Source organism: Centruroides sculpturatus, unplaced genomic scaffold (genome assembly GCF_000671375.1).
Source record: "Centruroides sculpturatus isolate CEXI.00-Female unplaced genomic scaffold, Cexi_2.0 scaffold473, whole genome shotgun sequence".
Lineage (NCBI taxonomy): Eukaryota > Metazoa > Arthropoda > Arachnida > Scorpiones > Buthidae > Centruroides > Centruroides sculpturatus.
In genome coordinates this window covers 178,715-196,033 of record NW_019384687.1, presented here as the reverse complement: position 1 = coordinate 196,033, position 17,319 = coordinate 178,715, and the positions used below count along the sequence as shown (strand labels likewise).

At 25.4% G+C, this 17,319-nt stretch overlaps 1 protein-coding gene across 1 annotated transcript; it reads right to left on the bottom strand.

Moving 5' to 3' along the window:
* Window positions 1-1,749: 1,749 nt before the first annotated feature.
* On the bottom strand, window positions 1,750-15,853 carry LOC111627079. The gene is made up of 2 exons (XM_023370636.1): window positions 15,096-15,853; window positions 1,750-2,580 (listed from the first exon to the last, which is right to left on the bottom strand). Exons 1-2 carry the CDS (start codon window positions 15,790-15,792, stop codon window positions 2,465-2,467), a joined length of 813 nt encoding a protein of 270 aa, XP_023226404.1. The 5' UTR covers window positions 15,793-15,853; the 3' UTR covers window positions 1,750-2,464.
* Window positions 15,854-17,319: the final 1,466 nt, after the last annotated feature.

Genomic DNA, 17,319 nt, shown 5'->3' with positions numbered 1-17,319 from the left:
TTTACCGGTTAAGGTTTTAAATTTTTCTTTTTTCCCAAAAAAAGTCAATAAAAAAGTTATAATTTCTTTCGAAAATTTCAATCTTATCACGAAAAGTTTTTGAAATGTAATTCCCTAATGTAATGATTTCTTGATAATGAATTTTAAATAAAAAATATTATAAGGTTTTAAAACCTCATTTAATTCCATTAAGTAGTAATCTTATGATTGATAGTTTTTTTTTAATTTTTATCGTCTCATTATTCAGTTTCCTGTATTCTTTCTGAATAGATAATTAACGAGAGGCAAATTTAACAACTGACAGGATGATTATTATATGAAATTTATAAAGCATTTAAAGGAACATTGTATTAATCTGTTAAAATGATTAATTAAAAAATGAATTTAATTATAAAATTTACGATAAACGAATAAAATCCTTTTGGAATAAATATATTTAATATAAAATTCGATAAAGTCATTTATTCTGTAAACAGTTTTTATTACTCATTTCCTTTCTGATAACCTGAATAAAATAAATTTTTCAAAAACTGTTCTTGAAATTATTAATTTAACGACATAAAATAGCAATTTTTAAGCTTTATAAATATCATTTTTAAAAAAAAATTATTTAATTTACGCATTCTTTTTAAATGAATTACATTTGTATTAATTGCCACTGCAGAAGGAAGTTCATAAAAATTATAACGAGACTATTTTTTTCTTATTTAAATAACATTATCTTATCTAAATGCATTCGAATTCGTTTGTCGTCATTTGTTATCATTCTTGTGGATTAGACAAACAGTGTCAACAGGATGCGACAGGTAACTAAATGGACTAAACGACTAAACTACTACTCAGGTAAGAGAAATTAACCGTTTGGCGCAATTTACACTATATTTTATTTGTAAAAAATTCAAATTTAATATTTGAATTTTGTTTAGATTAATATAATAAATATTTTATAATTAAGTTATTTAATTAGTAGAATTAATCAACCTACTTTTTAAAAATTGTTTACAACCTGTAGAACGAATCTGTTAAGTTCTTAAGGCATAATACAGCTTTATAAATTGGAAATTGTTTAAATTATGTTAATTTTTGTTATAATTAAATAAAGGAAGAGGAAAGAAATTACTTGAGAATTTATAAGTATTCGAAAATATTAATATTTTGAACTTATTACGGCATAAAAGCTAAAGTGTACTCATTTATAAATAAAATTTTTGCTCGGTTGTCATATTTTAGGTGGTAATTCACGAACGAAAGAGAAAAATGCTTTTCGGAAGTAAATATTCGAGAATTCGAGAAGTTATACTGTTAAGAGAGCTATCCATAGACAGTGAAAAAGATAATAACTGTCATGGAGTTGCTCTCTTTATTGTGTAACTACGTATCAATTATACCTTTGAAGAATTTGGAGAATTTGAGGTAATGAACAATCGACCTTCCGACATTTTTATCGATTTTTTTTTTTTTTTTTTTTTGTTAACTAAAGATAAAATGAGTTACTTGTGGTAATCTCTGTTGTAAATAGTTCTGTTCCCAGAAGAAATTTATAACTGATAAGACTCATTTACTGGGTTAAAACTTTGATATGATATATTGCTTATTTAAACCTTTAAGAATAAATTGCTTTTAAATTCTTTATAGTTTTATCAGATTCTTTGAAGAAAATACTTTATTACTTTATTTAATAAGATAAAAATCTTCATGTAGTCGAAATTATCTTCAACAAATAACACGAACAATTTCTAAACAGTCGAAAATTTATTAATACAATTTGAAGTTTACATCATTTTAAATATTTAAATATATTTCTCCTTTCGTTTTATAGAAATATGTTTAAATATAATCATTTATTTTTCGTAACAATGTTCTATCATCAAGTTTAATGAGCTACAGGCACCAAGTTTGTATTTTCTGATGATACAAAAAGAAGAACAATTAATTTCTTTACTAGTAATTAAACCATAACATTCAACATTCAACTGGTATATAACATATAGAGATTTGGAAATATCTGGAGATGTACAACATTTTCTTTTACTAAATATTTCTAGTTCAAATTTTAAATATTCTAAAATATTCTAGTTTATTTACATAGTAACCATTATAATTATAAAAATAATTATAGGTTTATATTCTTTAAACGCGACAAAATATCTTCCATTATTTATAACTTTTTCTTATCTTTTTATAAATTTCTGGTTGACAAAATAAAGCTAATTGCAATTTACAACTACATTAAATTTAAAAGCGTGTAAAACTAAATGAACAACAGCAATTATTGCTTCATTTATCGTGTTTAAATCTATCTCACAGAATAGAATTATCGGTTTTTTTTCTCATCATCCATGACGAATGAATGAAGACTAAATTTTAAAAAAACAAAACAAAAATACTGCACATACTTATCGAGAATTAACGTGTTTCCGTACACGAAAGTTACTGTTCATTATTCTGATGATTAGTTTTGCTTTCAGCTCGGATGAACTGTTGAAGGAATCATGGTTTGGTTGTTTGTCTCGGCTTCGGTTGAAGTAGATGTTCCTGACGATGTTAGACCTCGAAACATCTCTTCGTTTTCTTTACGAACTGAAAAAAATTAAAAAAACAAATCTGTTGGTAATCGATTTTTAATGCATATACTTGTAAGAAAGGCCGGCTCTAGCTTATTTGCTGCTCCATGACTTTAACTTAACGTAAAGTAAAACTAACGTGACTTTTAAGTCAGAATAAAAGTGCACACACCATTTCCCTTCATTAGATTACTACTACTTTACTTTTGCATTTTATCGCTCCCAAAATTTCACCTCTCTAGATAACTGCCTAATGAGTGCGTTATCCTATGGCTAAGTGGAATTGCCTGGGGCACTCACCAACTGGGGGCCCCCAACCAATCATTTATAAGAAAATATTTTTCCCCAAAAATACCTCGAGAAAGATGTCTGAAGTCAATACTGTACTAATTCAAATTTGCCTGGGCTCCCACGAAGCTATAACACGCCACTGAGTATGTATAAAGACGAACGTATAAATCTGTTAATGTATTGATTTAACACGAGATATTTATTAACTATAATTAACTACGTTATAAAGTTGTCGACAAGTTCGAATCATATTACTATAGATCCAAATGTAAATTTTGCATTTAATTATAGTATCTCGAATGGGAGTGATCATATAATATTTGAACTGAAGAGAGGAATTAACGGAACTTTCACGGTTAACCGAGTTTGACGATCATCATTAAACTTCGGCTTTAAGATTATTTGAATTGAATTTTTTCAAGAAAGTATTCCCAGAGGACTACTAGAACTTTAGTAGACGACTTTGAGTGTGAAATAAAAATAGCAAAGAGTAATAAACAAACTTTTATCATCCTCTTAAACTGTGTTTATTAACTGAAATAAGCCCTTTTAAAAATTTTTTGAAAATCAATATGCAGTTTGAAGAGTTTTAAAATTATGTTTTACATTAAAAATTATGCTTTTATGATTAAACTATAATGGAATTCAATCTTTAACCTACAAACTACTATTAATTATAATAAAAGTGACGATAAAATTTGATGACAAAATACATTTACTTATAAGTTATTCTACTTAGATAATTCGAGTAGAATTTATAAAGCGAAAATATAATTTGTCACTTATAAGAAGAATCTATATAAAGTAATTCTACATGACACTAATGCGTTTTGATACCATCCACTTTTACAAATTTCACCGGCGAGGTTTTTCCTTCCACCTTTTTTAAAATAAACAGAGAAAAATGACATGATTACCCTATGGTATTCTTACATTTAAGTCGGATTCCGTCAAAGGAAATCATTGATCGACAGCTGATGTCTGTCCGTCTTTGTTTCTCAAATTCAATCAATTCACTTAAAAATTTTCTATTTAATTCCTTTTTATTCAATTCAATAATATTTAATAAGTACAGTACATCATTAAAGTTTTCTTTAAGAATCAAAGAAATATTCAAGAAACTGAATACAAAAATATGTTAATTCTTTATCATAATTACACAAAATTCATTTTCCTTAATCATTTATATTCTTAGAATTTGTATCAGAGTTTTAGCTTAGAATATTATATTAATAGAAATTTCAATTAAAACTCGCTTTATCAGCGAGTTTTAATTGAAACTTTCCATGTTAGCAATTAGGAAAATTACTTCACTGTATCCATTTCTAACAAAGGAAAAAACTTAATTTAAAACTAGTTTAATTTCACTGAAAAATTTTTTATTAACGAGAGAGAATGTAAAAAATTCCGAAAATAAATTAGATATTATGATTAAAATCGAATTTAACGAATAGAATTTAAATATAATTAATTCTGGATAGTTTTTATTTATTTTTTTAAGTTTCGCTATAATTTTAAAGAAAGTCTTCTCTGAAATCTATAAAAAATACAGTTAAAAATAACAGCTAACTTGTGCAATATTTTGTCTCTTTCACAACTTAAAAAGTAATCACTTTCAATAAAATATACATAGGTTTCTGCTATATTTAAGAGTATAGTATATATGAATTGATGAAGAACATTGAAAGAAACAATTGTAAGGAACCGTTTTATTGATCCTTTTTTGTAACCATGAAAAGAAAAATGGAAGAATATTTGCTTTTTTTATACAATTAACAATATTTAATAATAGCTGCAATTAAAATTCTCCTTCACAAAACTATAGTTTAATTGCAGAAACTTTTCCTTTCAATCTTAAGTTTATTCTTATTAAATTTTAATTAATAAATTTAGAAATATTTTATATAAATATATCTAAATAAAATATTATTAAATGGAGTCTTTTATGCTACGTAAACTGTAATGAATATTTTTTATTTATTTATTTTACGTTTATAACCCGATAAGTCTGCAAGCTTTCACCATCTCATCAATAACACATTGATTCGACAGGGAATTATACTTTTTTCTTCAGAACTAATCGCATCTTAATCACAAATAATTGAAGGGTGAGAAAATGCTCAGGTTAATGCCTTCTTCACTTTAAAAATGCTTCATTAATAAATTGGCTCAAGCCTCTTGCATTTATTTTTAGAAAAATGATTATTTTAGGATTGAAAAGAAGAAATTACACGAAAAATTTTACTGAAAAAATTAACTTTTTAAAGTCAAATACATTTTAAATATTATTTTTAAAAAACATTTTAATTAAAAGAACACGATAAAATGTAATTATAACAACTATTCGTTATAATGAATTTTGGGTAATTATTTTTTAAAAAATTGATAATTAATTATTTTAATTATATAAATTTTAAATGTTAAATTGAAAATATATGTTGCCAAAAATTACACGTGAATTATAATTCATTTTTCTTAAATATACATTTTAATTTATTAAAATCTCGTAGGCAAATTTTAAATAGAAAATTTTATAAAATTTAATTTATAATTTTATTATTTTTTCAACAATCATTATTAAATTGTGAAAGATTGTGAAAAATTTTAATTTATAATTTAATTAAAAAAAATAACTAAATTTCTCTTCAAAATTAACAATTATTAAATTAAATTTCATATTTTTACATTAAAATAGTAACAAAATTTCTTATTAACTAATCAATGATTAATTAATTATAATTTATAAGCATGTAATATAAAAAAATCACTTTATAGTTTTTTTATATTATGTAGTGATGATGTTTATAATTAATTACACAGTAAAATTATATAATTTATTTATTTTTCGAAGCGTTACTTATAAAATACGAATCAACACTTTCGATTTGGGTGTTGAAATGTTTAAAACAATAAATCAAATATATTTCTTGTAAAATGAAATATCCCAGTTGTGTTTTTAAATCTTAACATCTATAATTTTACTTTGTTGTAAGTTTATCTTCAATTTAATACATAATAAACTTTCATTTTTTAAATATAAAAGTGATGATGTAGCAATTTTTAAACACAAAGCCACTTTCATGTGATCAAAATTCTAATTAATCACGCATCCAAGCAAGGAAAAAAAACTTCTATATTTTAAATAATTTCTGCTTTACCATTGGAAGGTTATGATTAAATATTATCCAAGTTCTATAACTGAATAATTGCTACCTTTCAACCCGTTAATTGAAGCGAAAGATAATACGATTCTCTAATAACTATTCGGCTAAACAGACGTTTAATGGAGCGAAACACATTTTAAGTTCTCGTTAATTAACTATTTCAATAAAGTCTACGAAAAAAAAAAATAATAATAAAAAATTCATTTGTCTTATAAATTGCATCGGACTATTTTTAACATGAAAGGCAGAAGATTCTTTTAATGAGGTAAAAAAATAAGTTTAACGGATCGAACGTTCGGAACGATAACAACATTGGTTAAAGAACTTCACAGAGAATTAATGAGAACTTTATATAATGTATTTTTATTTAGAAAAAGAAAACTGTAAGACGTTAAGAAGTATGTCAATGTCAGAATTTAGTGAAAGAAAAAGTCAGAGATACGACAAAGAAGAAAATTGAGTCAGCACTTTCTCTCTAAACTCATTCATTCTAAAGAATATGCATTCTCGTGTCACAGTATCCAGAAGTTTTTTTAAACTAGAAAATACACATTTATACTTTTGTTATTTTTCTGAATATAAAAATAATCCAGGATAAAATTTACATTCTTGAAAAAAGTATGACTTCAACTTCTACATTAATAATTCTTACTGTATTTTTATCCATGAAAATTCGAGAAATTCTTATTTAAAAAATAAATAAATAAAATTCCTGAAATTTTATTTTTCACAATTTTGTGAATTTTCATTCTTGAAACCAGTAAAATATTATAAATATAAGAGAAAATATTTATATAATACTATTATCAAAAACTAAAGTTTTGACTTAAAATAAGAATAATTCGATTGGAAATCATTATTATAATCGAAGACCAATTTATGTACGAAATTTCGCCAATAAAAATAATTAGAATTGATTTTTTCGACAAAAAATTATAATAAAAATTTCATTTATTTAATCTTTGTTTTAGAAATTCCTTAAGTTTATAAGAATTTCATTTTAAAACAAACTGAAATGGAATTTATTTATTCGGATAACGAATATTAGCTTAACATTACTTTAATATTAATAATAGTGAATATCATCTTGACATTAAAAGAATGTACAATATAAATTTTAAATTAGTAATAAAGAAAGTATGTTTTCTTATGAGGAAAATGTAAGATATATATACATATATATATATTAAGCAGAAGAAAAATAGTTTTGAGTATGTCTCTAGACCAATAAGGAAAAAAAAAATGATAAAGAAAATAGAATTTCTATTTACAATTTTTATGTATAGAACAAGTAGCAGATCCTGTTGAAAAATGCAAGACACGTATCTGGCTAGCTTTGTTGTCGGTCAGTGCAACTCACTAGGCAACAACCTAAGGCGTTACAAATTCTAAAGAAAAACAGATAACAGTTACAAAGAGTTATAATAAGTATTCTTTATTAAGAAAGAAGTTTTTAAAATATAATAATAAATATTAAAATGTCCAAGTTACAGATTAGTATAAGATGAAAAATTGGTAAATAGAGACACATAGAGGCAGTTGGTGAAATCTGACTCCTAATCATTTGCCAAGATTATTGCATTTTCGTGTTATGAGTACTTATATCTAGTTACGAGACAGTAATCGAGATACTATATTTAGCTTATCGAAACCTACAAGAGGTAGACGTTTGTGGCTAGCGTACAGGACCGCTTTATTCTCGGCTCGGTGCTGCGTGTCGTCATTATTTCGGTTCTGTAATTCGAATTCGTGATTCTGTTTACAAACTGGAACGTTCTAATGTCATTTCTATCTACTCAATCCCAGATGCAGACAATAAAAAAAAAAGAAATATTTTGTATCTTACTTACTTATTCCCATCTCAATTTCGATCATTGAAGTGTTAAACGTTGAATATTTTTATTATATTCATTATTCTAAAAATTCATGGAGGTAAACAATTAGTTACATATTACTCAAACTGTCTAGAAAAGAAAGCACCGTATTTAAAGTATTGTAATTACTAAATTAGTTAAATTTATATATACAACGTCTTTAAGATCAATTTCAAAATTTGTTCAGAGTATTAAATATTGAAATTAGATTATACAGGGTGGACCAAAAGTCAGTTAACTGCTGTAAAGACTAAATTGCTGTCTTATTCGAATACTTTATTATCTACTAACTTTGCAAAAATTGTTAAAGCGAGATCCTTCTTATTTAATGTACAAATTGTGTTTGGTATATTATCAAAAACTGGTGAATTTTTTTATAAAAACATGGTTACTTAACTATTGGGCTACACTGTACCGTAGAAGTTATAACTAAACATTCGAGAGTCTAATTTTTTGAGAACTAATTTACAAACTATAGTAAAATAATTTGTAGATTAGTCCATACTTATTATTGCTTCTATTAGATCTACTTTTTTATAAATAAGTTTACATATTTAGTTTTTTAATTTTCATATTATATATCAATGTATTTCTTTTTATATATTATATATTTTATTATTTATTTAATTAAAAAAAAAACAGAAAAAATTAATTTACAAAAATATTGCTCTTTTACTATCGATAAATAAAAATAAGTTCAATAATTATTATTTTATTGCCTTTCTAAGAATTAAAATTGCAAAAAATAAATGTTTATAAATTGTTTTAGTTTTCTAGAATAAAATTTCCAGTAACGAGTTGCTTAACTTTCTCGGAAACATTTGGTGGTGCCATCTGTTATTATACTTTATTTTAAAATGATTTTTATATTTTTAATTATTATAAAATGACAAAAAAGCTTAATTTTGAAGGTAGGGATGGGTTATTATAAAAAAAATTACAAATGCTAATAACGAGTAAAATCGTAATTAAGTCCGACCCTACTGGAGATACACACGACCTTTTATCTCCCACCCCCTCGACCTTTAATCACCAAAATTTAATAACATCAATCCCTCTATACACTCATTTTCCTGCAAAATTTCAGAAATTTTTGACCAAAAGCACCCGAGTTATTAAGCTTCAAAGAGAGTGAACAAAATCGTGCCTCCCCACACACATTAACATCCATACATACAGAAATTACCCCGAAATTTTTTCTATATATATACATATATAGCTATTCTGTATCTACTTATTATATTTACTTGAATTCTTCACCACGTTTAGTTAACAACTAGATAAAACACAATAGCTTCAATAAACTTTTTTGTTGTCATTCCAGATTACAACAATAAACATCAGTGGGAGCATTTATCGACACAAAAATTACCTGTAATTTGATTGCATCCGCAATATCGCAATCAAGTGTTTTTTTTTCTATTAATGATTAACAAGATAACGTGAATATTTAACACCACGTAACTACTATATTCCTCCTTACAGAGTTGAAATGCATACAAATAGGAAATTACGAAAATTCGATATTTTCCCAATTTAAAGATTTTCAAATTCTGTAGGGACTTTAAAGATATGCTATAGAATTTGAGCTATAAATAGAATCAGGTTTACTATAGCTTTGAGGGTCGTTTTCTCATTCAAAATGCTAAAAGCTTCTTCCTTTCATCCATGTCAAACAAGTATAGATTTATTCATAAAATTAAATTAACAAGTAACTTATTTATTACTTATTAAATCTGTATACAAGATGCTTTCTCGTATAAGTGCAAGATTTTATTAAGTTATATAAAATACAAATATCGAATATAGAATTTTTCTTGCTATCGATATTTGTATTTTATATAACTTAATAAAATCATTTCATATCTTGTAAAATATATTTGAAATTTTTGTGAAAGTACATATTTTAAAATCAAATCATCGATAATAAAATATAGAGTATTTGCTACAAATCTTACATATCATAAAATTCTTCTTATTCTTTTCTCAATCAGTATGAATAAAATAAAATCACAAAACTAAATTTAAAAAGATTTATATCTGTGTAAATTTAAGATTTTTGTGATTTGTTTTAAATTAATTTAAGATTAAAATTAATATAATTAAATGCTTTTATTTAACTTGCTTTGTATCGTCCTCATATCTTGCAACTCAAATTTCATCCAATTCTAATTAAGATAGAAGCCTGAAACTTTGAGAACATACCTAAGTCAATGCATTTTAATGATATTTTAGGGAGTGGCCCACACCCATCATTCTCCCCATTCTTAAATCCGATAAACATAACCAAATATAGAATTTAATCATGTATGTGTGTGTGTGCATGAATGCACTATAGTAAGATAGTTCACTCTATCCCCACAATCAATTTCGACAAACACGACCAATAATTTTTTTTACTTCTTGAAAATATATTAAAATTATTTTAACATTAAATTTATTTTTTAAATGTTCGAATCATGAAAGAAAACTTGATTATATTCACAAGAATTACTAAAAAATTAAGAAGACAAAATTAAATAAATTGAAATATAAACTTAATTTAATATAAAACGAAGAGTGAAAATATTAATATCGATAGTTCTTTAAATATTGTTGAAAGATATATTTAAATAATAAAGACATCCAAGTTTTATTAGTATATTATATTGTATTATGCCCTAAAATCTTTAATCTATCAACTAAAAAATTAATTTTAGGGTATTAAATAAATCATAATAAAAAACTTTTAAATTTTTAAATGCTTATTTTTTCTTATATAATAAATTGGCAGAATAAAATTATTTTATAAATTTTGTGTCAAACTAAATAAAATGATAAGAATAGATAAATAGAAAAAAAGCTTCTTGTAAATAGAATTCCTTTGATGTTGCCCGCTTCTTTGATTTATAAGTTCTAAACAACTTCTCGAGTTAAAAAATTTTAAAAGGTAAGCGCAAAATATCTAACATAAACATGGACATAATTCATATAAGATGGTCAGACTATACAAATCATAAATTTAAATATTTCTAAAGACGGGATTTTTTAAATGTTTTTGACAATAAAAAAAAGCAGAAAATAACAATAAAAATTGTAAATTTATTCATGATTTTGAATTTGAATAGTTTTTANAAAAAAAAAATAATAATAAAAAATTCATTTGTCTTATAAATTGCATCGGACTATTTTTAACATGAAAGGCAGAAGATTCTTTTAATGAGGTAAAAAAATAAGTTTAACGGATCGAACGTTCGGAACGATAACAACATTGGTTAAAGAACTTCACAGAGAATTAATGAGAACTTTATATAATGTATTTTTATTTAGAAAAAGAAAACTGTAAGACGTTAAGAAGTATGTCAATGTCAGAATTTAGTGAAAGAAAAAGTCAGAGATACGACAAAGAAGAAAATTGAGTCAGCACTTTCTCTCTAAACTCATTCATTCTAAAGAATATGCATTCTCGTGTCACAGTATCCAGAAGTTTTTTTAAACTAGAAAATACACATTTATACTTTTGTTATTTTTCTGAATATAAAAATAATCCAGGATAAAATTTACATTCTTGAAAAAAGTATGACTTCAACTTCTACATTAATAATTCTTACTGTATTTTTATCCATGAAAATTCGAGAAATTCTTATTTAAAAAATAAATAAATAAAATTCCTGAAATTTTATTTTTCACAATTTTGTGAATTTTCATTCTTGAAACCAGTAAAATATTATAAATATAAGAGAAAATATTTATATAATACTATTATCAAAAACTAAAGTTTTGACTTAAAATAAGAATAATTCGATTGGAAATCATTATTATAATCGAAGACCAATTTATGTACGAAATTTCGCCAATAAAAATAATTAGAATTGATTTTTTCGACAAAAAATTATAATAAAAATTTCATTTATTTAATCTTTGTTTTAGAAATTCCTTAAGTTTATAAGAATTTCATTTTAAAACAAACTGAAATGGAATTTATTTATTCGGATAACGAATATTAGCTTAACATTACTTTAATATTAATAATAGTGAATATCATCTTGACATTAAAAGAATGTACAATATAAATTTTAAATTAGTAATAAAGAAAGTATGTTTTCTTATGAGGAAAATGTAAGATATATATACATATATATATATTAAGCAGAAGAAAAATAGTTTTGAGTATGTCTCTAGACCAATAAGGAAAAAAAAAATGATAAAGAAAATAGAATTTCTATTTACAATTTTTATGTATAGAACAAGTAGCAGATCCTGTTGAAAAATGCAAGACACGTATCTGGCTAGCTTTGTTGTCGGTCAGTGCAACTCACTAGGCAACAACCTAAGGCGTTACAAATTCTAAAGAAAAACAGATAACAGTTACAAAGAGTTATAATAAGTATTCTTTATTAAGAAAGAAGTTTTTAAAATATAATAATAAATATTAAAATGTCCAAGTTACAGATTAGTATAAGATGAAAAATTGGTAAATAGAGACACATAGAGGCAGTTGGTGAAATCTGACTCCTAATCATTTGCCAAGATTATTGCATTTTCGTGTTATGAGTACTTATATCTAGTTACGAGACAGTAATCGAGATACTATATTTAGCTTATCGAAACCTACAAGAGGTAGACGTTTGTGGCTAGCGTACAGGACCGCTTTATTCTCGGCTCGGTGCTGCGTGTCGTCATTATTTCGGTTCTGTAAATCGAATTCGTGATTCTGTTTACAAACTGGAACGTTCTAATGTCATTTCTATCTACTCAATCCCAGATGCAGACAATAAAAAAAAAAGCAGAAAATAACAATAAAAATTGTAAATTTATTCATGATTTTGAATTTGAATAGTTTTTAATTCTTTTCTTTCTTTAATGTCTATATTAGTAATGGCAGACAAGAACAAAAATAACATCAAAAAACTATTTTAGGAACAACATATGGCCAAGAAAGAGAAAGGAATCGATTGCTATTATGAAATAAAATGTATAAAAACAAAATAATTCAATTCCGATTCCTTAAGCACGATTAAAAATTTATTTTTCCTTATTGTTTATTACTCATTTATTGAAATTCCAAAATTGAAACATGAAAATACTTTCTGGAAAATACCATTTCTATTTTCTAGAAATGGATATTAGAGAAGTACTTTATTTATTTTATTTTTCCCTGCCATCAAATCCCATAGGATCTTTCATCATTCTATGACAAAAATATTATGACATTGGTGAACTTCAGTTATATCTTCTCGATCAGCTTTTCCTTTCATCTTCAACGTATAAAGCTAAAAGGAACTTTATATTTCTCAATTTTATATATTTTTTTTATTTGCTGTTATTGAACTTTAATATGATATTTCGATAACATTTCATATTTCTTTTATAATTTTCAACAATTTTATTTCTAGAAACTAAACTGAAATTTTATGTATTATATTTATTTACCAATTCTGAATCCAAAAATGTAGCGATTCCATTGATNCAAGAAACTGAATACAAAAATATGTTAATTCTTTATCATAATTACACAAAATTCATTTTCCTTAATCATTTATATTCTTAGAATTTGTATCAGAGTTTTAGTTTAGAATATTATATTAATAGAAATTTCAATTAAAACTCGCTTTATCAGCGAGTTTTAATTGAAACTTTCCATGTTAGCAATTAGGAAAATTACTTCACTGTATCCATTTCTAACAAAGGAAAAAACTTAATTTAAAACTAGTTTAATTTCACTAAAAAATTTTTTATTAACGAGAGAGAATGTAAAAAATTCCGAAAATAAATTAGATATTATGATTAAAATCGAATTTAACGAATAGAATTTAAATATAATTAATTCTGGATAGTTTTTATTTATTTTTTTAAGTTTCGCTATAATTTTAAAGAAAGTCTTCTCTGAAATCTATAAAAAATACAGTTAAAAATAACAGCTAACTTGTGCAATATTTTGTCTCTTTCACAACTTAAAAAGTAATCACTTTCAATAAAATATACATAGGTTTCTGCTATATTTAAGAGTATAGTATATATGAATTGATGAAGAACATTGAAAGAAACAATTGTAAGGAACCGTTTTATTGATCCTTTTTTGTAACCATGAAAAGAAAAATGGAAGAATATTTGCTTTTTTTATACAATTAACAATATTTAATAATAGCTGCAATTAAAATTCTCCTTCACAAAACTATAGTTTAATTGCAGAAACTTTTCCTTTCAATCTTAAGTTTATTCTTATTAAATTTTAATTAATAAATTTAGAAATATTTTATATAAATATATCTAAATAAAATATTATTAAATGGAGTCTTTTATGCTACGTAAACTGTAATGAATATTTTTTATTTATTTATTTTACGTTTATAACCCGATAAGTCTGCAAGCTTTCACCATCTCATCAATAACACATTGATTCGACAGGGAATTATACTTTTTTCTTCAGAACTAATCGCATCTTAATCACAAATAATTGAAGGGTGAGAAAATGCTCAGGTTAATGCCTTCTTCACTTTAAAAATGCTTCATTAATAAATTGGCTCAAGCCTCTTGCATTTATTTTTAGAAAAATGATTATTTTAGGATTGAAAAGAAGAAATTACACGAAAAATTTTACTGAAAAAATTAACTTTATAAAGTCAAATTATAAAAATAATTATAGGTTTATATTCTTTAAACGCGACAAAATATCTTCCATTATTTATAACTTTTACTTAATTTTTCTCCCTTGATTGATCTCCGCCCATATTGAAATTAGTTCGAACTTAGTTTAAAATTATAAAAAAAATATATGTACATAAATGAAATTAAACTTTATCGAATTAATTATTATTTAGTATAAATAATAGGAGCTAGAATAAATTAACGAACAGTGAAAGTATGTCAATAACCGCATTCAACGAGCCTTTTGACATTTTCAAAATCAGACCCATCGATGAGACTCTCATCAGCAACTACTTCTCTAACAGTTAATTTCCTCTCGGTTAAAATTTATTAAAATTGTTTAACAATGATTATATAATAAGCTCAGTTAAAAATAGTTTTTAAATATATTGATTTTATAACAATAGAGCGTTAATCAAACTTTACAGATTGTATCTTGCTTACTTTTATATATGATTATAAAAGTGTCTACTCGAGTTTTTTTTTTAGGACATTAGTTGTTTATATGATTAATTTGTAAGAATTTACAGTTTTATTAGGTAATAAAATGGAGTAGAATTACTTTTATAACTTACCTAACTCGTCTATGGTTGGAGAAAGGGTTAGGCTAACGGCTATCAAAATAACACTAGTGAGTAAGATGAAACATGATACAAAACCAATTAGGAAGATGATAGTCCTTCTTCTCCGATTTTCAGGACTGTTCTGCTCTTCTTTAGCTATAGAAGGAGCTGCAGATGGTCTCCGACTGTGACTACTTCCTCCGGATATAGAATGACTACTTCTTCGATGATGATAACTTTGACAAGAAGCTCGTCTCTGAGAGCCGCAATCGGAATGGGACGATCTCCTGCTGTGATTGACACTACTAATGCTGGAACACCTGGAGGAATGGCGACAACTGCTAGTTGATAAGGTATCACTGGATATATCAGGAACCACTCGTCCCCTGTACAGTTCCGTTTCCGGATAAGAACCTTTCCTGCTCCTCTTGTGATGTTTGCGATGGTGACGTTCATTCATGTCCACTTGATAGGAATGTCTACGACAATTATGAGTGCAACTTCCATCTGGAATAGATAATAGTTGAAGCTCCGTAGAATTTCTTTCCCGCGGAGAACTTTTCTTGGGTTTCTGTTCTTCGACATCGTCGGATGTCACCATCACTATAATTCCTTTTGGATGACCATTGGATTGTTTGGTTTTTACACTCTGCTTTAAAGAACTTCTATCTGGATTAGATAGGTCCGGAAGAGACATGGCAGGTTCCATGGTTTGAAACTTCAGTCTATCGACACCGGTCCTAAAGTGACCTGTACACTTTGCTGAGTGTTGGCAGTCCACGAGAGAGGTGAATCAGTCGGCAGTGCGCATTCTCAGTTAGTGTTTCGTCACCATGGCAACGGATAATCACGTGGACACGCATTCCCTCCTCATCTATCTCACAGATTCAGAAAAGTGATGCGATGACACGGTGAGAAACCACTTAAGATACTCATAAAGAAGCTTAAATTTATGGGAGAAAATAAGGAAATTTATTTTTAAATCAAACTACGATTATTTCCGAAATGCCCTTTCGTGTTTAATAGCCATAACAAATAAGTACAATAGTAACAGTTAGTGATGCATTAGTACTTTCTATTATTATAATGACGTTATCACAAGAATGAATATAATTATTCAACGTACAAAATTACGCTTTTAGATAGCAGCTGAAATTCCATTATCACTTCATCGCATCTATGAAATCCATTAAAACTTAGAAAAATATTAATAGATAAACTGTGTAAGAGACAAAATCGTTGAGATCCTGATATCGGTTTATATAATAAAATTACTCCCAAAAGGATGCGAGCCTCGAATTATTTTTACGACTCTAATTCGATTAAGTTAGATGGTTTTGTTCTAATAGTTTTGTTACTATTTATGGATTATTTATATTCTACTGAGTTTGCACGAACTCTTTGCAATATTTATGACACGATACAGTTTATATCGATTGTTGATACGCTTATAATATATACGGAATAATTTAAATGATGCTATCGATATTGTTTTCTTTCTACTCNTGTCACAGTATCCAGAAGTTTTTTTAAACTAGAAAATACACATTTATACTTTTGTTATTTTTCTGAATATAAAAATAATCCAGGATAAAATTTACATTCTTGAAAAAAGTATGACTTCAACTTCTACATTAATAATTCTTACTGTATTTTTATCCATGAAAATTCGAGAAATTCTTATTTAAAAAATAAATAAATAAAATTCCTGAAATTTTATTTTTCACAATTTTGTGAATTTTCATTCTTGAAACCAGTAAAATATTATAAATATAAGAGAAAATATTTATATAATACTATTATCAAAAACTAAAGTTTTGACTTAAAATAAGAATAATTCGATTGGAAATCATTATTATAATCGAAGACCAATTTATGTACGAAATTTCGCCAATAAAAATAATTAGAATTGATTTTTTCGACAAAAAATTATAATAAAAATTTCATTTATTTAATCTTTGTTTTAGAAATTCCTTAAGTTTATAAGAATTTCATTTTAAAACAAACTGAAATGGAATTTATTTATTCGGATAACGAATATTAGCTTAACATTACTTTAATATTAATAATAGTGAATATCATCTTGACATTAAAAGAATGTACAATATAAATTTTAAATTAGTAATAAAGAAAGTATGTTTTCTTATGAGGAAAATGTAAGATATATATACATATATATATATTAAGCAGAAGAAAAATAGTTTTGAGTATGTCTCTAGACCAATAAGGAAAAAAA